Raw genomic sequence first — 24,344 nt, forward strand, 5'->3', positions numbered from 1 at the left:
TGAATAATTCAAAATGTCATGCTGTAACTTCTTCAGAAACAATTCTTTGGAAACACCTATTTCCATGTTGGAAGTCAAAAGCTTAATATAGAGCATTTGGCTAGAGATTCATTTGGGTTGGACACTTGTTGCCTGTATCTTGTGCATATGCACTGATTTCTACCAAGTATTCTATGTCAATCACAGCAAGTTCTTCCTCCAAATATATGCTCCTTCCAATGACTGTACTGGAGTTCTACAACCAAACCATCCCCTTTGCTCTCTCCAACAAGCTTAGCTCATTCTGGCCTTGCCATTCTCAGCCAAGCCAAACTAGCCAGTTTCCACTGCTGTTGATATAAAAACAAGAAATGCAGTATTTTTCTTTTATTCCACTGCTGTTGATTCTGCCACAACATTTCCACTGTCCTTCCATCCAATGATTATGCCAGGTCCTGGCTTTGTCCACTGCAGTGCCATTATTCAAGACCAACATGTATCTGTATCTGGAAATTGAGCCTGTGCCCTGGTCTGCTTTCAAACCCAGATCCTGAGTCTTCATCCAGCCCCCATCTTCCTCCTTCATTCTTCTAGAGCAGATCATGTCTTCCAGTTTCCATCTTCCCTTTGGGTGCTTTTAGCTCCCTCCCTAGTGCTCTCAGAACCTAGTCTCCATCATCAGTAATACTAGACCTTTCAGTGCTTCCAGTTCATATGTATGCCTTCGCTGCTTCTAGTTCACCTGCTGTACTCTCAAAATTTACCCTTCCTCATTCAGTACTCTTACACTTCCTCAGTGTGTTCAGTCCCCAGCTTCTCATGATGCTTTCTGTCTCCACGACACCTTCAGTACCCCTGCTGCCTCCTCAGTGCATCAACAATCCACCCAGCACTTCCAAACTTTGTAACGCAGTACTTCTACACTCCAGCTGGCCGCCATCAGTGCTCCCAGCTCCCAAGTATCTACAACCGTATTTCTGACTGCTCTGCAAATGAAGCACTCGATACCCCCACTCTCTCCCATATTCAAACCCCAAATTTGCTTCTTTTTGGTTACGACTCCCAACTCAAGGCCCTTCTAGATTGACAGTCACACCTACCTTCTCTCTCAAAAACCAATGCGATAGATGTTGTATGTGTCAGTAAAGTAACATGTGTAAGAGACACAGGAAAAAAAGGAAACACACAGGGGTGAAGAGGCTTCCAAAAATGGGATAGAAACATTAAAAGGCGATACAGATACCAAAATTAGAAAAAAAAAGTTGTACTAATTTGAGACACAGATTTTTTGTTTCTGTGAACAATGTTAAAGGTAATGTTAAGAGAGTATGGGTTAAACAGAATAATATTCCTGCCATTGGCACATTCTCAAATTCACGCTGAGCAAGATCATAGAAATTGCATGTGTTGATGAAAGAACATATTAGGAGCAGGAGTAGGCCTTCTTGAGCCTGCTCCGCCATTCAATAAGATCATGGCTGATCTGATTTGTAACCTCAACTCCACATTCTCGCCTACCTCCAATAACCTTTGACCCCCTTGCTTATCAAGAATCTATCTACCTCTGCCTTAAAATATTTCAAGATTCTGCTTCCACCATCTCTTGAGGAAGAGTGTTCCAAAGACACTCAACCCTCAGAGAAAAGATTTCTCCTCATCTCTGCCTTAAATGGGCGACCCCTTATTTTCAAACACTGAACAAACTGTTTAATCCTAAAAAGTAAATACTAGTGTTAAAGTATGCACTTCCCCATGGTCTATCCAGCAGTATTCAGAATGGCACTTTCCTCAGGCCTCTGCTGAACACTGCCTGATGGTTAAACCATTTTCTGGCTTGCACACATAAGTGCATACATATATACACACATACATATATGTGCATGTATTACAGCATCTTCTTGCACATTATCATCTTTTTGATCATTGTTTAAAAATGTTACATTCTGATTAGCTGAATACTATATCAACAAATGGAGGACAGTCAGGAAACAGTCGAAAACAAAAACTGAGTGCCATCAGCTATGGAAAGTGATTTCTCTTTTTCCACTTGAGAGTAAGAGCAGGGATAGCCAAAAACTAAAAAAGGACTGGAGGGAAAAGGAAAACAAGATAGTAGCTCAAACAGCAACATAAACTGGCAATACTGGTAGTCTGAAGACAATAGTCCAATTGAAAGACCTGGCCTGGCGATTCTAATTCCCCATGAGTTGAACTGGTACAATTATTATCATTCATTACTACTTAAAACACATTTCTACAATCGATTTGAACATTTGAAATGAACCAGCAGCATCCACAAATAACTTCAGGGAACAGCACCATGGCTTTTATATCTTGAGGTCACCTTAGTTCTTCCTTTACAATTCCAAAATCAGGGAGATAATCAAATCACTTGACATTTAGTACAATGTAATATTACATATAACAGGCTCAACCAACAATTGAAGAACAGATCTGGAAAAATTATTTTACATTTGCCTTTAATAAACTATTATTTCCATAATTAATCAAATTATTGTTAGTTTGCCTCATCCTTTGATGCCATTCCAGTTATTTCAGTACCCAGCACGCTGGTATGCAGCTTGCCAATTTATTCCAATCAGTTTAAAAAGGATGTCAAGCCAAATGGGCCCTCACAGGATGATATTAGAAGTCAAAAAGGCAAAGTTAATTAGAAGATTCAGAAAGTTGTTTGTCACGCACCACAGAACTCCTCAACAAACAGCCAATTCAGTGGTCAAACAAGGCAAACAACATCCTCATTAATTTGCCTTTCATTTGGCATTAAAATGATTTTGGTTCAGTCGCATCAGATAAAGCAGAGGCACAGTGCAAAATGGATGTAAAGCATGTGTCAGCACAATGACTTGTTCTGGTACCAACTACATTTTAATTGGCCCCAATTAAAAACCATTGGAATTCCACCATACTTTGGTTTAGTGGGTTTAGATGTTATTCAAATTAGATTCTTTGGGGGGTGTTGAGGGAAGAGAAGCTGTAATATAAAAGGATCCAACTTCATTCAAAAAGAAAGAAAATTTGTTCAGTTCAAGAGCCGATATTTCGGCATTATTTTGAGCAACAGGTTGTTTGGTGACACAGTTTCCTGTGTATAGAATGTTATTTTAATGTACAGAGGAAAAGCTACAAGCAAATTTCAGTTTGACCAGAAGACTGCCTCCAATTCCTCCCATTCTAGGTTTTAGCTGTTGTTAAGTGACATTTTCTAAAAAGGTTACATAACAAAATGACAGCACAGGGTCAGACAAAGCACAGCCTATCAAAGAGTAATTCTGCACAATGGTACTGCTGGTTAGCTCAAAAGAAGAGACACAAGGGTTTTTGCAAATCTGAGTGGAATACTGTATTCCAAACCTTGAGCGTGCTGATCACCTGAAACCTACATTGAAAACCCACAGGCAGTAAGCAAGGAGTTAAAGTCACACATCATGTCGGCAGAATCCTGCATCCCCACGCAGACTCCCCACCCACAGCATGCAGCCTTCCCTGCAGGTGCACTCTAATGGTATGGGCATGCTGAAGAATGTGCAAAGCCAGGGTGCTCCTCTTTTCCATTTTTTCTCCCAAACTTTCTCTCCTATCATCTGCCTACTGGAATACTGTTCACTCGGCAAGATACCCTCTGGTACCTTGCCAAAGTGGCTGTTCTTGTATGTAAGCCTAGACCATGGCTATGGATGTCATTACGGCTGAATTCAAAAGACACCCTCACCTCAGGTCCACAACATGCATTTTCTAGCAGGACAGAGGTCGATGGGCAGCGGTCAAGCATGCTCTTGATTTAATGTTGCCCTCCTTATCCCAGGGGCACGGAGGCCAATCGTAGCCTCCAAATGGGATCATTACAGAAACTGGGCCAAATCATTTCCCTATGGAATCACCTTCCCTTCCATCAACTGATCTTGGCTAGCTGGCTGTGTTCAGCAATGGCTATCACTGTGCCGAAGAGCTGCACGCTATCATCTTATGCTACCTTTTATGCAATCAGCACAGCTGAAACCATGACCACTAGTATTTGTGCAGCGCTCTGAGTGCTTATCAGTGCAATTGACCTCCTAATATTAAAGCAATTACAAACAATTAGTCTGCAAATAAAGGATGGAAGGTAATTTCCCCACAGGTATTATACCATAACGATTTCATGTTTTTGATTTTCGCACTGATTTTCACATATAAAAATACCCATGCTTCATGAGACGGTGCATAGTAATGTCAGGCCACCTCAACAGGAAACTGCAAGCAGCAACAGATGGGCTGTTGTGAGTAGCACAAATTATTTTTCGCTGCTGTAATACTTCATTTTATAGGACTGCAGCCATTACCAAGGGCACCAGCATGCAGAGAATGGCCTGCTTAGCAGAAGGGAAAACAAACACCTTATGTCTAATTCGATGAGCCAACCTACAGAGCAATAAATTAAGCCAGATTATTTAAGCAGTCAGTAAGCCTCAGGGAGACACAAAGCACAGGAAAGATGCCATCGCACAAAGAGTTTTTAAATAGTGAAAAGACATAGTAAAATAAAACTGTGGCTAAGTTACCTGAATGTAGGCCCTGCAAGAGCGCTCTCTTTTCTGAAGCTGAATCCACAGAGCCAGCATTATCAATGAAACACAGAATATTGGAAAGTTAATGAACAATAGGAGGACATGATAGGAAAAGAATAAAAACACTGCAATTTCACCTATTGAGTGCACAACAGGAAGAAACAATCAACATTAAAGAGTAAATTGTAAAAACAGAGCTCAGCCTGTTAGCTTTTCCATTTTGTTTTTTTCACGTTGTTATCCCATTTAGCATTCAGGTTAATGACATGTATTGTGTACTTAGATTGCTTTTCTGGTCCTAAATTTAAGTCACATGAAGAAACCAGATTACCCCATTTAAATTTCTCTACTTAATTCCTTACTACTAGAGAGTTCCCTTAGATGTTCTATTGCAGTTTCTACAGCCCATTATACAGAAATGATTCAAACTGTGCTGAGATGTTCCAGTTTGTATTCATGAATTACATGAATTTAACTGATTGAATCTTTGTCCTACCACTAAAAAAGAGGCAGAAAGTGTCAGACACATGGCACTGAAGAATTTACTCGAAGTGTAAACTCTGAAAACACCTAACTCGAAATGATGAACTATGACGCAAATTCTGAAAGTATCAGGCATCTTGTATAAATTGCCCATTGCAACAAGATTTTTTTTAAAACATGTTTACTTTGTGTCATTATGTTGCCATATTAGCAAGATCAAATGGTGAACATTCAAGGCCAGTTAAGGGAAATTTAATCAGATGCCAATGATATTCGTACATTTAAAAGGTGGGACCAGTAAATTGAATTTCAAGATTTTAGCATTTTAAAATGTAATATCCCGAATCATCAATGCTCAACATGCCAATGCCAAATTTGGTGGTACAGTAGGATTGTTGAAAAATTAATCTTTAGCACCATTATGTGTGGTCCACATGTCAAACATTTTGCAGAAATAGAAGCTGGCATTTTCCTTCTAATTCTTTCATACCAACATCACAAACGATGCAAATAATTCAATATTTTTAACAGCTTGATCATTAACCTTCTATGCTTGAGTAAATTAATAAAGTTTTTCTGAGACATCCTGAACAAAAATGTCCATTAATAGTATAATACAACACAATGATTTTGCATACCCCTGCAACATTACCTGGATGAATATCAAATTAGCCAGATTCAAAACTCACGCAACATGAAGACAGCTCTCAAAAATTCTCAGTCTTAATACTTCTGCAGTACATTCTGAAATTATCAGGCATCTTGTATAAATTGCCCATTGCACGCTGTAACAAGATTTTTCTTTTTTAAATAACTGGGCCATTTTAGCTATTGGGCACTCAAGCTTGTCTCGAGTTCTAAAAGGTTCAAAACAAGAAATAGCTGCAAACATACTTTAATCCATCAGCCAAAATGAGAATTAATGCATTAGGTTGAAACACTCAGTAAAAAATATAAGAATTTTGTCTTTTTATCTGCAGCAGTTGTCGCTGAAGTGGAATATGATCCAAACCACCCAATGACGTTGCACTTTGTGATATTTTGTATATCACATTGTTGAGGAGCTTTAATTCACAAATGGAAACCAGTAACTTTTCTCATGAAATTACTGAGGTTGTTGCACAATGATTTAGATCGCTGTTTGCCATGGTACCATACATACTACAAATTCTGTTATTTCATATTGATCAGTATGAACTTGGAATAGAAACTGATATATGCAGGAAGCTCCCCAGAGGTAGGCAAATCAAATTGTGCATCTTAATTGGTAAATTGTGCACATGTGGCCAGAAGCATAGGGCATTATAAAATGTGTATTACTCAAAGTGTGTAGAAGGCACTGGTGACACAAAAAAAGAAGTGGAATTAGTTTAATAAGATGGATTCAAATTGACTTTTTTTTTATTCATTCATGGGATGTGGGCATCGCTGGCCAGGCCAGCATTTATTGCCCATCCCTAATTGCCCTTGAGAAGGTGGTGGTGAGCTGCCTTCTTGAACCGCTGCAGTCCATGTGAGGTAGATACACCCACAGTGCTGTTCGAAAGGGAGTTCCAGGATTTTGACCCAGCAAAAGTGAAGGAACGGCGATATAGTTCCAAGTCAGGATGGTGTGTGACTTGGAGGGGAACTTGCAGGTGGTGGTGTTCCCATGCATTTGCTGCCCTTGTCCTTCTAGTTGGTAGAGGTCGCGGGTTTGGAAGGTGCTGTCTAAGGAGTCTTGGTGCATTGCTGCAGTGCATCTTGTAGATGGGACACACTGCTGCCACTGTGTATCGGTGGTGGAGGGAGTGAATGTTTGTAGATGGGGTGCCAATCAAGCGGGCTGCTTTGTCCTGGATGGTGTCGAGCTTCTTGAGTGTTGTTGGAGCTGCACCCATCCAGGCAAGTGGAGAGTATTCCATCACACTCCTGACTTGTGCCTTGTAGATGGTGGACAGGCTTTGGGGAGTCAGGAGGTGAGTTACTCGCCTCAGGATTCCTAACCATGGTATTTATATGGCTACTCCAGTTCAGTTTCTGGTCAATGGTAGCCCCTAGGATGTTGATAGTGGGGGATTCAGCGATGGTAATGCCATTGAATATCAAGGGGAGATGGTTAGATTCTCTCTTGTTGGAGATGGCCATTGCCTGGCACTTGTAGTATATAGCAGTATATTATCAGTAGTATATAGCAGTATCATCTTGTTAAGGTTCAACTCAATGAGGCCAACTTTGATACGACGACGATATAGCTTTTGCACAGCTTACTCCAAGTTTGTTTACATTTAAACATGAGCCATTTAAACCTTTTCTCACAATTAACCATTTTTGGGAGGTTAAATAGACTTGGCAATTACAGTAGCAGGAGATGGAACAAGTCTGTTATAAATCACCCTATGCAAGAAGATTATGAAGAAATCCACATGTCATCGGAGGGATACAATTTTAATTTGACTTGGAGACTAGTGGGTGACATCATGCCATCTAGACAAGTCTTACTCCAGACAGCAGGCCATGAATCAGTTTGCTGGCGTGTTTATTGTTCTTGTTCAACTGATAAGGCAGTAAAACAAGCGATCACTGAGGCAGTCAAGCTTTTGATAAGGCAATCGAACACTCAAAGTGTCATTACAAGAGCAAATACACTAACCAAATAAATTAAATTCCATTTTTAGTGGATGGGATAACAGGATTTTTTGGGATTCTTAACCAGTGTTTTTAGGGTTGCAATCTCAGATTCAGTCCTTTTTTCCATGAAAACTATGAAGCAGAAGCCTTGCTTATCTCTCACTTAATAATTATAGAGAAAACTTCCACCCTATATATATCACTTTATAATGAATGTTCAATAGTTTGTATGAAACCTTATATTTAAGAATTCACATTCCCTTTTTCTGGATCTCTACCAATGCCCTGTAACCTGTGCTTATAGGTACAGATGAATAAATGAAAGTAACCCTCATTATTCTACTCTGCTTCTTCAACTGTGGAAAGGCCTCACTATGCAGCCAAACCAGTGGAAATCAGAAACTCTCTGTGGAAAATCATAACTGGAAAGGCACATTATCAGATGGACTGCAGCACTTCAAGAAGGGAGCTCAACATCATCTTCTCAAGTGCAATGAGGGATGGGCAACAAATGCTGGCCTTGCCAGCAATGCCCACATCCCACGAAACAAATTTTTAAAAAATCTTGCTGTTTTATGTTCCAGCATATTGGCAAACCAACCTGCTATCTCACTGACAACAGGAACTCTGCTGTTAATTGCACAAAGATTTTAGGTTACGAGGCAAAGGCAAACACACATAATGGGCCATATTTTAAGCCGGTGTACTTTAACTCCTGGACTTCATTTAATTGTAACTGGCCAGTTTTCCAACTGATTGCGCTATGATGAGGAAGCCCACCCATTTTAAGCTCGCTATTTGCAGCTATCTTCCAGAGACCCATTTAAACCAGGATTGTGGGTTTCATTTCCTTCTAGCAGACTATTCTGTGAGATTGCTGAAAGAAGATTTTCTGCAACCATCAGTCAGAAGCAAGTTCCCAGTTTGTCTGAAGCTTCCCTTGAGCACTTGTTTAAACCAAAAGCCAGGAAATTAAAAATTTCAATCAGCTTCAGTATAGCAGTCGGTGAATAAATAATAAGAATATTAGCATAGAACAGGTCTAGGGGTATTAATTAAAATTAATAGTTTAAACCAGGTACTAACTAGATTCTAAAATAGGGAAGAGGGATTTTTTTAGGACATGGATGGGCAGCTCAGAACTCCTGCTTGCAATTCCTGCATCATGTGGGAACTTCAGGACACTTCATGTGCCTTGGGTGACCATGTGTGTAGGAAGTGTCTCCAGTTACTTCAGCTCAAGCTCAGAAGATGGTCACCCTACAGGCAGGGAGAGTTCAGGATAGTAGATGGGTGGCAATCTGGAAGAGTAGAAAGAGACAGTAGGTGCAGGAGTCTTCAGGGTGCGTGCCACTCTCAAACCAGTACTCAGCATTGGAGACTGTTGGGAGCGATGGCACCTTGAAGGATTGCAGTCTAGATCAAGGCATCAATGGGCAAGGGACTGCACAGGGGGAAACAGCTAAATGTAGAAATGCAGGCATTATAGGAGATTCCAGAGTTAGGGAGACAGACAGGCATTTCTGCAACAATCACATGAATCCCGCATTGAGGTCCTACAGTCAGACTTTCAGGAGCTAGGGAGGAAGTTAAAGAGTAGGACCTGAATGGTTGTAATCTCTGGATTACTCCTAGTGTCACGCGCTATCGAGGGTAGAAATAGGAAGATAGGGAGAATCACTGTATGGTTTGAGGCATGGTGTAGGAGGAAGGGCTTCAGATTCTTGGAGCATTGGGACCTGTTCTGGGGCAAGAGGCACCTATTCAAAAGAGACAGGTTGCAGTTCAACAGGACTAACGGAGGGTTCAAACTAAATTGGCAGGGGTGGGCACCAGAATATAGAAGTTGAAAAGAGGATTAAGGTGCATAAAGGAGTGAGAGTGTTGGATAGTACCATAGAAGAAAGTAGTACCATATTCGATAGGAGCAGACTAAGAAGGACTACGAGGAATACAATGACAGGTTTCGAATGCATGCACGCAAATGCACAAAGTGTGGTGAATAAAATTGGTGAGCTACAAGCACAAATAGCCATGTGGTAATATGAAAAGGAAAAAGGAAGATCAAATAGGAAATTGGATGAGCACTTGAGGGAAATAAACTTGCAGAGCTGCAGGTATTGGGGGGGGGGGGTGCGATGGAAATGGGGCTGATTGCAATGCTCTACAGAGAGCTGGCACAAACCCAATGAGCCAAATGGCCTGCTTCTATGCCTTAATGACTCTATAGCCGGGATTTTATGAATACTGCGGTGTTTCTAACTGAAGTTGTCATCATTTCTACTTAGGCCCTTTTTCCCTGATTTCGCACGCAATATTTCACACAAAGGTGCGGCAATGGGCATGGGAGACACGTGCAATCATGCGGCGGGGACGGACTTTCATAGGTGGGAAGCACCTCACTCTCAGCGCACCATAAGCCAAATGTTTATAAATCTGTGTTGCAAGCCTCAAGGATCAGCAGTCTTTGCAATTATCTGTTGATCGTGGCCACAGAAAATCCTTCAAAGTTTTTTGAATTTACTTTTTCTTAATTTTCAGTTTTCACCCCAGCACCACCCCCCTCATAATTCTTTTTGAGCTTCATAACCACATTATCATACAGTCACAGAGAGATACAGCACCGAAACAGGCCCTTCGGCCCACCAAGTCTGCGCCGACCATCAACCACCCATTTTATACTAATCCTACATTAATTCCATTTTCCCTCTCACATCCCCACCTTCCCCCAATTCTCCTACCACCTACCTACACTAGGGGCAATTTTTTTACAATGCCCAATTTACCTTAATTTATTGTGTCAGGCACTAGGCAGCACCCCTCCCCTGATCCTCGATGCACCCAATCACTCCACCCCATGTCCTGCCCCAGTACCCTCTCCTGCTCCTCCATATGCCCTATCACCCCCATGCCTTTTCTGCCATCACCTGACATGATTTGCCCTTGCTGATGCTGAGGCTGAAGCCAGATATCCATTCCAATGTTGGCCTTCCTTGTGTCTATGAGTTCAAGACTTGAAACCACTGACCTCAGACACAAGTGCACAAAGCCAACTGGTGTTCGCCACGTTTATGAGTAGCTAGGGGCTAAACTAAAAAGCTGAATCTCAAAGGTAATATTCTCTGGGTTATTACCTCAGCCACAAGCAAATTGGTGTAGGGTAAATAAGATTAGAGAGTTAAATGTGTGGATCAAAGATTGGTGTAGGAGAAATGGGTTCCGATTCATGGGGCACTGGCACCAGTATTGGGGAAAGTGGGAGCTGTACTGTTGGGGCGGTCTTCACCTGAACTGTGCTAGAACCAGTGTCTGGTGAGTTGTATAACTAGGGTGGTAGAGAGGGCTTTAAATAGTGGGAGCAAGGGATCAAGTGAGAGTAGATATGATAAATTAAAGAGAGAGGACAAGGCAAGAGAGCAAGGTAGCAATGAGGGAAATAATAATCAGGGCATGGCAAGAAGGGACAGAATGTACAAAATTAAGAATGCGTGAGCAGCTAAGGCTAGAGGTTGCGTAAATAATAAAAAGACAGAACTAAAGGCTCTGCATTTGCATGCATGTAGCATTCGTAACAAAACAAATGAATTGATAGCTCAAATAGAAGTAAATATGTATGCTGATTGCCATTAGAGAGACATGGCTGCAAGATGACAAAGGCTTGGATCTGAACATTCAAGGGTACATGACATTTCAGCTGAACAGAAAACTAGAAAAATGTGACAGGGAGCTCTGATAATTAAGGATGACATTAGTACAATAGAGAGAGGTGACCTTATTTCGAAAAATCAAGATGTAGAATCAGTCTGGGTAGAGATAAGAAATCGTATGGGAGTAGTTTATAGGCCCCCTAACAGTAACCACACTGTAGGATGGGGTACACAGGAAGAAATAATGGGAACTTGCGAGAAAGATACAGTGAAAATCATAGGTGATTTTAATCTACAGATAGATCAGATGAATCAGATTGGCAAAGGTATGCTGGAAGATGAGTTCATGGACTGTTTTCAAAGTTTCTTAGAGCAGCACATTCTAGAGCCAACCAGAGAGCAGGATACTCTAGATCTGGTAATGTGTACTAAGACAGGATTAATTAATAACCTCATAGTATTTCGCACTTAGTTTAAGGTGAGAAGAGTGGATCTAAGACGAGTGCTTTAAACTTAAATAAGGGTAATTATGAGGGTTTGAAGACCGAGCTGGCTAAAGTAAACTGAGAAACTAGGAAAAGGGATAGGTCAGTAGAGATGCAGACATTTAAGGAGATTTCATAACACTCAGCAAAGATACATTCCAGTGAGAAAGAAAGACTCTACGGGAAGGATGCATCATCCAGGGCTAATGAAGGAAGTTAAAGATAGTATCAAATTGAAAGAAAAAGCATACAATTCAGCAAAGCATAGTAGCAGGTCAGAAAATTGGACAGAATATAAAAAAAAGCAAAGAATTACTAAAAAAAAAGAGAGAAATTAGAGTACGAGAGAAAGCCATCTAGAAATATAAAAGAGAGTTAGAGTTTCTACAGGTATTTAAAAAGGAAAAGAGTAAGTGAAGTGAGTGTTGGTCCTCTAGAAAGAGTCTGGGGAGTTAATAACGGAAAATAAGGAAAGGGCGGTAGATTTAAACAGATTTTTTGCATCTGTCTTCATTGTCAAGGATACAAATAACGTCCCAGAAATAATTGTGAATCAAGAGTTGAAAGGGAGGGAGGAACTTAAAACAATCATCACCACCAGGAAAGCGTACTGAGAAAATTATTAGAACTAAATGCTGACAAGTCCCCAGGTCCTGATGGACTTCATCCGAGGGTCTTAAAAGAAGGGCTGCTGAGATAGTGGATGCATTGGTTTTAATTTTCCAAAATTAACTAGATTCTGGAAAAGACCCATCAGATTGGAAAACAGCGAATGTAACTCCGCTATTCAAGAAAGACGACAGAAAGCAGGAAACTACAGGCCAGTTAGCTTAACATCTGTTATAGGGAAAATGCTGGAATTTATTATTAAGGAAGTTATTGCAGGTCATTCAGAAAATCTCAATGCAATCAGGCAGAGTCAACATGGTTTTGTGAAAGGGAAATAGTGTTTGACTAATTTATTAGTGTTCTTTGAGGAAGTAACAAGCAACATGGGTAAAGGGAAACCTGTGGATGTGATGTACTTGGATTTCCAGAAGGCATTTGACAAGGTGCCACATCAAAGGTTACTAAACAAAATAACAGCCCATGGTATAGGGGTTAACATATTAGCAAGGATTAGTTAGCTGACAGGAAACAGAGACTAGGCATAAATGGGTCATTTTCAGATTGGCAAGCTGTAACTGGTGGAGTGCCACAGGGATCAGTGCTGGGGCCTGAATTATCTACTACCTACATCAATGACTTGGATGAAGGGGCAGAATGAATGGTTGCTAAATTTGCTCATGACACAAAGATAGGTAGGAAAGTAAGTTGTGAAGAGGACATGAGGCTGCAAAAGGATAAGTGAGTGGGCAAAGATTTGGCAGATGGAGGGAAGGTGTGAACTTGTCCACTTTGGCTGGAAGAAGTAGAAAAGCAACATAGTATTTAAATGGAGAGCTCTGAGATGCAGAGGGACCTGGGTGTCTGAGTACACAAAACACAGTAAGTTAGTATGTAGGTACCGCAAGTGATTAAGAAGGCAAATGCAATTTGTCGTTTGTTGCAAGGGGAATGCAATATAAAAATGGAGATGTTTTGCTGCAGTTGTACAAGGCATTGGTGAGACCACATCTAGAGTTTTGTGTAGATTTTATGTCTCCTTACTTAAGAAAGGATATAATTGCACTGGAAGCAGTTCAGAGAAGTTTCACTCGACTGATTCCTGGGATGAGAGGCTTATCTTATGAGGAAATGTTGGACAGGTTTTCTGTATTCACTGGAGTTTAGAGGATGAGAGGTGATCTTATTGAAACATATAAGATCCTGAGGGGACTTGACAGGGTGAATGTTGAAATGCTCTTTCCCCTTCTGGGAGTGACTAAAACTAGGGGGCACAGTTTAAAAATAAGAGGTTTCCTGTCATTGAGCCGACTTTGTATCTGCGCTGTTACTGTCTATTTTATTCCATAAGCTTCAACTTTGCTGGAAAGCCTACTATGTGACACTTTATCAAACACCTTTTGGAAGTCCATGTACACCACATCAACTGTATTATCCTCATCAAATCTCTCTGTTAACTCATCAAAAAATGCAATCAAGTTAGTTAAACACAATTTGCACTTAATAAATCTGTGCTTGCTTTCCTTAATTAATCCATATTTGTCCAAGTGGTGTTAATATTCTCCCAGATTATCTTTTCTAAAAACTTTCCCACCCCTGAGGTTAAACTGACTGGCCTATAGTTTCTGGGCTTATCTTAACACCCTATTTTGAACAAGGGTGTAACATTTGCAGTTCTCCAGTCCTCCGGCACCACCCCTGAATCTAAGGAGGATTGCAAGATAATGGAATTTCCATCCTTATTTCCCTCAGTATCTTTGGATGCATATGATCTGGTTTTGGTGACTTATCAACTTTAAGTACAGCCAGCTTATCTAATACCTCCTCTATCAATTTTTAGCCCATCCAGTATCTCAAAAACCTCCTCTTTCAATAAACCTTTGGGAGCATCTTCTTCCTTGGTAAAGACGGATGCAAAGTTCTCAAATAGTACCTCAGACATGTGCTCTAAATCCATGTTTAAATCCTCTTTTTGGTGCCTAATTGGCCCCACTCCTCCTTTTACCACCCTTTTACTACTTATACACCTATGTAAGACTTTGGATTCCCTTTTATATTAGTTCCTAGACTCTTCATACTTTCTCTTTGCTTTTCCCCTCTGAACTTTCTATATTTAGCCTGGTTCTCACTAGTATTATCAACCTGCTATCTGTTATGGACACCTTTTTTCTGCTTAATCTTATTCTCTACTCTTAATCATCATCCAGGGAGCTCTAGCTTTGTTTGTCCTACTTTTCCCCCTTTTGAGAATGTACTTTGACTATACTGGGTTGTAAGAGGTGGGGTGGGTCCTATTAGGGACAAAGAGGGTCATATATGCTCAGAGGTAAGGCTGAAATACTTAATGAGTACTTTGTATTGGTGTTTACTAAGGAACAGGATGCTGACAAAATATTGGCAGAAACGATGATATTACAGGTAACGTACGGGGTGAAAATTCATCAGCAAGATTTACTGGAAAGGCTGGCTATGCTTAGAGTGGATAAGTCACCTGGTCCGAATGCCTTGCATCCCAGGTTGCTAAGGGAATTTGAGGCGGAGATAGTGGAAGGCTTGCCATAATCTTCAAATCTTTCCTAGATGTGGGGGAGTTGCCAGAGGACTGGAGAGTGGCAAGAAAGGGTGCAAGGACACTCCTAGTAGTTACAGGCCGGTCAGTTTAACATCAGTGGTGGGTAAGGTTTTAGAAACAATAATCAGGGAAAAAGGTTTCAGGCACTTGGTGAGGGTTAAGTTAATTAAGAAAAAACAACATGGATTTGTAAAAGGTAGATCATGTTTGACAAATCAAATTGAGTTTTTTGATTAAGTAACAGAGAAAGTTGATGTAGTTGATGTTATCTATATGGATTTAAGAAAGCCTACCATTCAGTGTCAGCTTGGATTTTTAAAAATGGCTTAAGGACAATTAACAGCAAGTCAAGGTAAATGGTTGTTTTTCAGACTGGAGGATTAGTCGGTAGTGTTCCCCAATGGTCAGTGCTAGGACCATTGTTATTTTATATATATATATATATCAATAAAAAAAACTTTAAATAACTTGGATATTGGAATACAGGGTAAAATTTCAAAATTTGCTGATGATACCAAACTTTCAGGTGTGGCAGACAGTGAGGATGCTATCAATCGACTGCAACAGGACATAGATAGGCAAGCAGAATGGGCAGACAAGTGGCAGATGGAATTTAATAGAGAAATGTGAGGTGATGCATTTTAGCAGAAGGGATATGGTGAGGCAATATAGACTAAATGGCACAGTTCTAAGAAGTGTGCAGGCACAGAGGGACCTGGGGGTTCATATGCCTAGATCTTTGAGGGTGGCAGAACAGAATGAGAGAGTAGTTAGTAAAGCATATGGAATCTTGGGCTTCATAGATGCAATGAGTACAAAAGCAGAGAGGTTATGCTGAACCTTTATAAAGGTTCAGCATAAGCCACAATAGAGTATTGTATCCAGTTTTGGTCACCACACTTAGGAAGGATGTGAGGCTCCTTGAGGGGGTGTAGAGGTGATTTACCGGAATGGGTCCTGAGATGAGGGATTTTAGCTATAACGTTAGGTTGGAGAAAGCTGAAGCAAAAGAGTTGAGGGGAGATCTGATACAGGTGTACGTGATTATGACAGGTTTAGATAAGATAGACAAAGAAAAGCAGTTCCCATTAGCTGATGGTACAAGGACAAGGGGACACAGATTTAAGGTTTTGGGCAAGAGATACAGGGGAGATGCGAGGAAGAACTTTTTTTATGCAGCAAGTGTTAATGATCTGGAACTCGCTGCCCATGAAGGTGGTGGAAGCAGAGATCAATGATTTCAAAAGGAAATTGGACAGTCACTTGAGAATAATAAACATACAGAGCTACAGGGATTAAGCAGTAGAAAGGAATTGAAAGGATTATCTGCAAAGAGTCGTCAGGGATGATGGGCCTAATGGCCTCCTTCTCTGCCGTGATGAGTCTATGATCTGTGAGTAGTGAAGTTAGTAAATCTTCTGTCAAGTAAGGGAATGTGGGTTGACACTTGGGTGAGAGATGAATTCAAGATAATTACTGTGTTTGGTATTAATCACTGTTATCATACTTGGAACTTTGGTCTGCAGTGTCTTTTCATAGCAGCTCCTGTGTCTGCACTGTCAGTGTGCCACTCATTTAAAGTTTGTTGAATTATTTTCTGGATTAGAGGAATGGTGAAGGGGCAACAGGAACTGTTAATACAGAAGAGCTTTGTGTAACTTCAGTGGGGAGTACTTGGTAGCTGATCGGAAGTGTTGTTCTATCAATTAATCTCTGGCTGCAGCGTGCTATGCTTGCCCTCCTTCTTCTGCTTCTACCTCGTTTTCAACCAATTCTTTCTTGTCAGATGATCATGGTTGCTGCTGCTCTGCCTCCTCCACCTGTAATCCTCTAGGAATTGAGATATTGTGCGATACTCTGCACACTACAATGATGCAGCAGACTTTGTGTAGGGCATATTGTTGGGAGCCCCAGGCCTATCCAGGCACCTGAGCCTTTAATAGCCCATGATTGAGAGTTTGGACTGAATGTTCTGTTGCTGTGCGGTATCATTCTCTGATTGCACCTGAGCTTTTCAGGAGTGGTGGGGATTGCAGAGGGATGTCTTCAGCCATTTGTGCAAGGGCTAAACCATACCTCCATGTAGCCATACTTTTATATTCATGAAAAGGCTGAATAGCGGGGGATAGATGAGTGGCACAGGACAAAAAAAAAAAGCATTGTGACTACTGCCAGAGAAACTAGCATGAACTTCCATGATATTTCTGTGCTGATCTAAGACCGACAAAACAGTAACTGAATGACAGCCTTTCCAGTTTCTCTCTCATCTTCTGATGCCTTGATGGTTACAACTCTGCAATCTATAATGCCCTGGATACTAGAAAAGCCAGCCACTGCTGCAAATCCCAGAGTTCCATAATTCTGAGTGTTGGTGTCAGCGGGAAATGTCATAAATTGCCCTGATAAATATGCCATTGGTGACCTCCTTGATGTATGCAGACTGGGAGATGCGAGTGGAAGACGACCGAGGTGAAAAGGTTATGGTGACTTTGACAGTCACCTGGCCCAGCAGGCAGCTCGTCCTGCTGCAGGAGGCTGTATTGAAGCACAGCCTCCTTCCTCATGGACTGTTCCTCAGCGATATCGAGGATGTGACTCTTGGCGTAGAGACGCCAAGGGCAGGGTAAACTTTCTGCAATATTACCCCTCACTACCTAGAAAGATAAAACGTCAGCCAGCACGTTTACAGGATTGGGACGTTAAGTCAAAATGACTGATTTTAATGACCACCTTGTTCCCGCCAGGCGGGTGGGGGTTAATATCGACCCCTTTGTTTAAACAAACACTCTCGCTGATCAATTGGCTCATTATGCATCAGCCTCGGATTTTTTTACCCAACCACAGCCACTGCTGCTGAATAATTTTATTGCCTCTTGGTATTAAATAATTTTTAAAGCTTTTAAGTATACATCATTAAGCATAAAACTGGCTTGCTGTTGATTGTACGGAAATGGAGTTTGTTTTTAATAGGCACTTCAGATTTTATAAACATAAATGCTGACATTAAGGGCAATTTGTAACATCTGATCACTGAAAATCGATATTCAGTGCTGTAAATTGGATATGTAGGTTACTGTACCGTGCCAAATGGTATTTTGAGCAAACATCTGATGCGCTGCTGCAAGTCAGCCATAATGTAACCATACTATTTAAAAAGAAATAACTAAACAGGTCACCAAGAGTTTAATGAAAGGCTGCAAGGAAACACAAAACAACTTTTAAATCCACACAGTAGCAAGATAGTTGAATTTCAGTCCCTGCAAGTTTTATTTTGAATACATTTGACATTTTGTGATAAAAGTTTTTCTACTGGAGAAGATCACTGCTTCTGGGCGGAGACCTGCACATTATCCAGAAGGTAGTCATTACGTCAGCTGGTCTTCCAAGCCAGATGCTTGGAAATGTATCCTTGTTTCCCCTCTAACGTCGCACAGAACTGTTTTACTACATGCTCTGTTATTGAGTGCAGACAATCCCACGTGAGTATAACAAATCTTTGTACATAGCAGCACCCCGAGAATAAAATTCTAGATCATGATTTGGAGCCTTTCTAGGTAAAAAGCATGGTTACCACACAGGTGAGAATATAATTTAGGTTTGGAGTAGATGAGTTTATTTTCTATGCAGAATTGATGCTTATCTCCTCAGCCACCGAGTTATCTACCCATTTATATGCCCCAGATTCCCGGAACAGAAAAAGCGGGTTTTACAGAGGCACTTCTTTATTTTAGATCAGGGACAATGGGAAGTATGGCAATAATCATGTTTACACTGCTTAAAGTGGCTCCCTTACCTCAACATTTTATAAATCTACAATTAAAATGTGTACTCAAATCCGTCATGACAGGAGGTCTGCCCTCAGCTGTGGAGACTCAGGGAAACAGCATATCAACATCGCCCTCCTGCTCTTTGCACTAAACCCTACCGTCAGCTCATTGCTTCACAAGTTGCTTCCAACGTCACAAAGATGAGCCCCAGATGCCTCATTTTGATGTTTGTTGTACTTTTGTAAAAGTGATGCATTGATACCAACTGATTAAAGAAAAAAGAAAATCAAAACAGTTGAGCTCCCAGAAGTTTAATTTCCTCTGACACTGTACTACTTAACAAATTTGCACAAAGTTCCTTAATGTGTTATTTTTATGCAATAGTTAGCCCATTTAGAGGATGCACAAAGGAATTTTACATGAATGCATTAAGCAGTAGCTGTCACAGGAAATTAAATCCCTAGTAGCTATCCTAAATCAGAGATTAAATCCCAATTCAAATACATTTCTGCTGTATAACAGTCCTCCAATTGGGCAGTGCAATTAGTTGGTTTATGGGAGTTAGAAACAGTTTGCATATAAAGAGGAATGATTTTAGGTGAATGTTAACTGGGGGATTAAAACAAAGTTTAAAAAGGATCTGAGAATTAGTCTAAAATACAAGAGCCTGCGAAAAGTAGCGCAGAACACAGAAATATGGTGCCCTAAAACATAGTGCAGCTAAGGACAACATTCAACAAAAATCCCACGGAATTTTGAAACCACCCGAAAAACACAAAATACAGAAAACAATGCCTCTCAGCTAATTCTGCAGGATTTGTTCAAACACATTTTGGAAAGATTTTTCAGTCAGTTATCCTGTTGAATGACAATTAAACTATGGAAATTGAAGTGACCATGCTTCCCAATAACAAAGGCTTGTGCTGCAGCTTTCCATCTACTGTACCATTGGCCTCATCCAATTCAGTATGAACCACAGAAAGAAAGGGAAGGGATGAGAGGTGAATAAAGCAAAGGTATAGATTTCCTACCTTGTTCAGGCTCCGTGCTGCACTGTCTTTTCCACCTGGAGTAAGGTTACGGAGTTGCATGTTTAACAAATCCACTAACTGTTCCATGAGCTTTACAGAGAACAAAATATCACCAGCATGAATCAGACTTTTTGTCTGCTCTGCAAGTTCTCGAGCAATATTGGCAGCAGTCTCACCAGATCGAACCTGTGATTTAAAAAAAAAAATTTGAAAGACAGATCGTCTTCGGTGAAGTAGGCCTTATTCTTCAAAGTATTCTCTAATTACCATAGGATAAGACAAACCACCCCATCATGGAACTAAGGCTTTTTAAGAGACTTCTTAGTCAGTTCCATGTGGTAATCCTCATTATATAGCTGAGTTCCACTGGTCCTCAAATGTATGCTGTAACTCTTTGCCAGGTGGGGGAAGTGACCAGAATTTGGGGCATGAGGGTTTTCAGCAATGAGACAAAGTCTAGACCTACACAGACATTGACACATATACACTCTAAACTCCCCACAGTAACTAAATGAGAAACTACATTAGTTCTTTTTTTGTTAGTGATAGGAAAGAAGTAATCCAACAATCTAATACTAGCCAAGGGAGTATATTTTTTTAAATCACTTTTTATTGGTACAGGCAACTACATAATTCACACCCAAACTCTTATCAGTGCAGTAGAATTCTGTCTGGCAGTACAGGATAGGACTCTAGGTTATTGTAAAAGTATCTTTTGAAGAATGGCAACTAGGACAATGAAGGCTATATTTTCATTCGAGTGCTAATTTTAATGGAAGGATAAATCAGGAAGAACTGGCAGAAAGTCATAATGGACTTTTTTGCTCAGCTTTACCATTACAAGCTGTGTTAAATTAGTGAGAATTGTTAAAGCTCGTTAAAAGGCCAACCAGGAGAAACTCATGCAGGTTTTATGCCTCAAAAGTCATTCATATAGGAGAGAAGAGTCAACCACATTAAAGTCTTGATTCATTCATTCAGCAGTGACCACCAGCAACAGAGGCAGGAAGAGTTTTAGTCCTCTGTAAACTTGCCCGAATTTCTGCATAGAGCTATTTGTGCACCAACTAACAACAGAATAGCAACAATCCAATTAGGAACAGCTATTACTCCATCTATGTGCAAATAGAATGCAATTCCACTAGAAAATGATTAAATCAATGCGTTTATCACAGGGATACAAATTATTCTTTCATTCAAATCAACCAAATTGCATGAATAAAGTTGGCTCCTTAGACATGGCTTTGCAATTCAACCATGGGTGAGATCACCTCCGCACAACCTGTGTCCAGAGAGCAGTTACATTAGGTGCTAAAAACAAAGTTTCAGATGCTTCATTTGAGCTGGAGGAGAGGGACCAGTTACTGTAGGTGGGAAGATGGGTGTCTGAGTATCTCCTTCCCAATTTCACTCAGGGAGCTTTGTATAGTTACCATTATTTTCTCCTTAAAAAATACTAGTTATTTTACCAATTCAGTTTTTGTTAAGAACTGCACAAGCACTTTATTTATTTTTGGACAACTGGCACTTTCTATATTGTACATTAAAAGGGCAGACAATAGAATTAGAAATGATGGCATTAGGATTCAGTGCCTCTACTATAAATGTTCAATACATTTACCCCTTTTTAACTGTGAACTTACCAGTGTAATTTGTGTGGTAGCCCGATTCCTCAACAAGCCACTGACTGAGGGAATAGCAGTATTGGCTTGGAGTGCAGTCAAACGACCAGTTGCAGAACATTGAGAGGGGTTGTAAAACAATGTCCCCTGATGCATCTACATCTGGGGTTCCTCTGCTCAGGTCTTTGGGGGTTCATTGGTTACAGAAATAAAGCATGCAGTTACTGTGCAGTTCAATGTCAACTGAGTTCTCTGGGCCCTCTTTACTATAATCTGTACGAGCATGAAGTCATGAGTTCAGAATCCTTCCAATATGGTGTTAGCTGCAGCTCAAAAGTAGCAAGCCTTTCCTTCTGTGAGCATTCTTTGTGAGTTTAAGCCAGCAATGGTTGTTTGGTTCAGGTGTCAGACATGGCTCAATGGAAGAATCACAGAATTGTTATAGTGCAGAAGGCCGCCATTTGGCCCATCATGCCCATACCAGCTTTCCAAAGAGCAATTCACTTAATGCCATTCGCCCGCCTTCTCCCCGTAACCCTGCACATTCTTCATTTTCAGATAACAGTCTAATTCCCTTTTGAACGCTTCAGTTGAACCTGCCTCCACAGAAGCATAGAAACATAGAAAATAGGAATAGGAGTAGGCCAATCGGCCCTTCGAGCCTGCTCTGCCATTCATTATGATCATGGCTGATCATCCAATTCAGTAGCCTGTTCCCGCTTTTGCCCCATATCCTTTGATTCCTTTAAACCCAAGAGCTGTATCTAACTCCTTCTTGAAAACATACAATGTTTTGGCCTCAACTGCTTTCTGTGGTAGCAAATTCCACAGGCTCAGCACTCTCTGGGTGAAGAAATTTCTCCTCATCTCAGTCCTGAATGGTTTACCCCATATCCTTAGACTATGACTCCTGGTTCTGGACTCCCCCACCATCGGGAACATCCTTCCTGCATCTACCCTGTCATGGGTTCCCCATGGTAGGCTGATTCAGAAAGTGAGGAGGCATGGGATACAGGGGAGGTTGGCTGTCTGGATACAAAATTGGCTAGCCCATAGAAGACAGAGGGTGGCGGTAGATGGAAAGTATTCAGCATGGAGCTCGGTGACCAGTGGTGTTCCGCAGGGATCTGTTCTGGGACCTCTGCTCTTTGTGATTTTCATAAATGACTTGGATGAGGAAGTGGAAGGCTGGGTTAGCAAGTTTGCCGATGACACGAAGGTTACTGGAGTTGTGGATGGTGTGGAAGGCTGTTGTAGGTTGCAACGGGACATTGACAGGATGCAGAGCTGGGCTGAGAAGTGGCAGATGGAGGTCAACCTGGAAAAGTGTGAAGTGATTCATTTTAGAAGGTCGAATTTGAATGCAGAATACAGGCTTAAAGACAGGATTCTTGGTAGTGTGGAGGAACAGAGGGATCTTGGGGTCCATGTCCATAGATCGCTCAAAGTTGCCACCCAAGTTGATAGGGTTGTTAAGAAGGCGTATGGGGCGTTGGCTTTCATTAACAGGGGGATTGAGTTTAAGAGCCGCGAGGTTATGCTGCAGCTCTACAAGGCCCTGGTTCGACCACACTTGGAATATTGTGTTCAGTTCTGGTCGCCTCATTATAGGAAGGATGTGGAAGCTTTAGAGAGGGTGCAGAGGAGATTTACCAGGATGCTGCCTGGACTGGAGGGCATGTCTTACGAAGAAAGATTGAGGGAGCTGGGGCTTTTCTCATTGGAGCGAAGAAGGATGAGAGGTGACTTGATAGAGGGGTACAAGATGATGAGAGGCATAGATAGAGTGGATAGCCAGAGACTTTTTCCCAGGGTGGAAAGGGCTATCACCAGGGGGCATCATTTTAAGGTGATTGGAGGAAGGTTTCGGGGAGATGTCAGAGGTAGGTTCTTCACACAGAGAGTGGTGGGTGCGTGGAATGCGCTGCCAGCGGTGGTGGTAGAAGCAGATACATTAGGGACATTTAAGCGAATCTTGGATAGGTACATGGATGATAGTAGAATGAAGGGTAAGTAGTTAGTTTGATCTGAGAGTAGGTTAAAGGTTCGGCACAACATCGTGGGAAGAGGGGCCTGTGCTGTACTGTTCTATGTTCTATTTCTATGAGATTCCCCCCTCACTCTTCTGAACTCCAGCAAATATAATCCAAACCGACTCAATCTCTCCTCATAGGTCAGTCCCGCCATCCCAGGAATCAGTCTGGTAAACCTTCGCTGCACTCCCTCTATAGCAAGAACATCCTTCCTCAGATAAGGAGACCAAAACTGCACACACTATTCCAGGTGTAGTCTCACCAAGGCCCTATATAATTGCAGCAAGACATCCCTGCTCCTGTACTCGAATCCTCTCGCTATGAAGGCCAATGTACCATTTGCCCTTTTTACCGCCTGTTACACCTGCATGCTTACCTTCAGCGACTGGTGTACGAGAACACTCAGGTCTCGTTGCATATTCCCTTCTCTCAGTTTATAGCCATTCAGATAATAATCTGCCTTCCTGTTTTTGCTACCAAAGTGGATAACCTCACATTTATCCACATTATACTGCATCTGCCATGCATTTGCCCACTCATTCAACTTGTCCAAAGCACCCTGAAGCCTCTCTGCATCCTCCTCACAACTCACCCTCCCATCCAGTTTTGTGTCATATGCAAATTTGGAGATATTGCATTTAGTTCCCTTACCTAAATCATTAATGTATATTGTGAATAGCTGGGGTCCAAGCACCGATCCCTGCGGTACCCCACTAGTCACTGCCCGCCATTTGGAAAAAGACCCATTTATCCCTACTCTTTGTTTCCTGTCTGCCAACCAATTTTCTATCCATCGCAATACACTACCACCAATCCTATGCGCTTTAATTTTACATGCTAATCTCTTATGTGGGACTTTATCGAAAGCCTTCTGCAAGTCCAAATAAACCACATCCACTGGCTCCCCCTCATCAACTCTGCTAATTACATCCACAAAGAAT

General features: G+C 41.2%; 1 protein-coding gene across 8 annotated transcripts in view; it reads right to left on the minus strand.

Moving 5' to 3' along the window:
* The window catches only part of adgrl3.1 (adhesion G protein-coupled receptor L3.1), a 713,955-nt gene that overhangs the window by 107,646 nt on the left and 581,965 nt on the right, over positions 1-24,344 (minus strand). For 7 of the 8 annotated variants that reach the window (XM_068030477.1, XM_068030472.1, XM_068030474.1 and 4 more), the window contains 2 exons: positions 19,749-19,934; positions 4,542-4,580 (listed from right to left, as the gene is read on the minus strand). In XM_068030477.1, coding sequence (XP_067886578.1) covers positions 4,542-4,580; positions 19,749-19,934 — 225 coding nt within the window. The remainder of the gene's footprint in view (positions 1-4,541; positions 4,581-19,748; positions 19,935-24,344) is intronic. The other variant, XM_068030479.1, reaches the window with a different exon arrangement.

This window comes from Heterodontus francisci, chromosome 4 (genome assembly GCF_036365525.1).
Source record: "Heterodontus francisci isolate sHetFra1 chromosome 4, sHetFra1.hap1, whole genome shotgun sequence".
Classification (NCBI taxonomy): Eukaryota; Metazoa; Chordata; class Chondrichthyes; order Heterodontiformes; family Heterodontidae; genus Heterodontus; species Heterodontus francisci.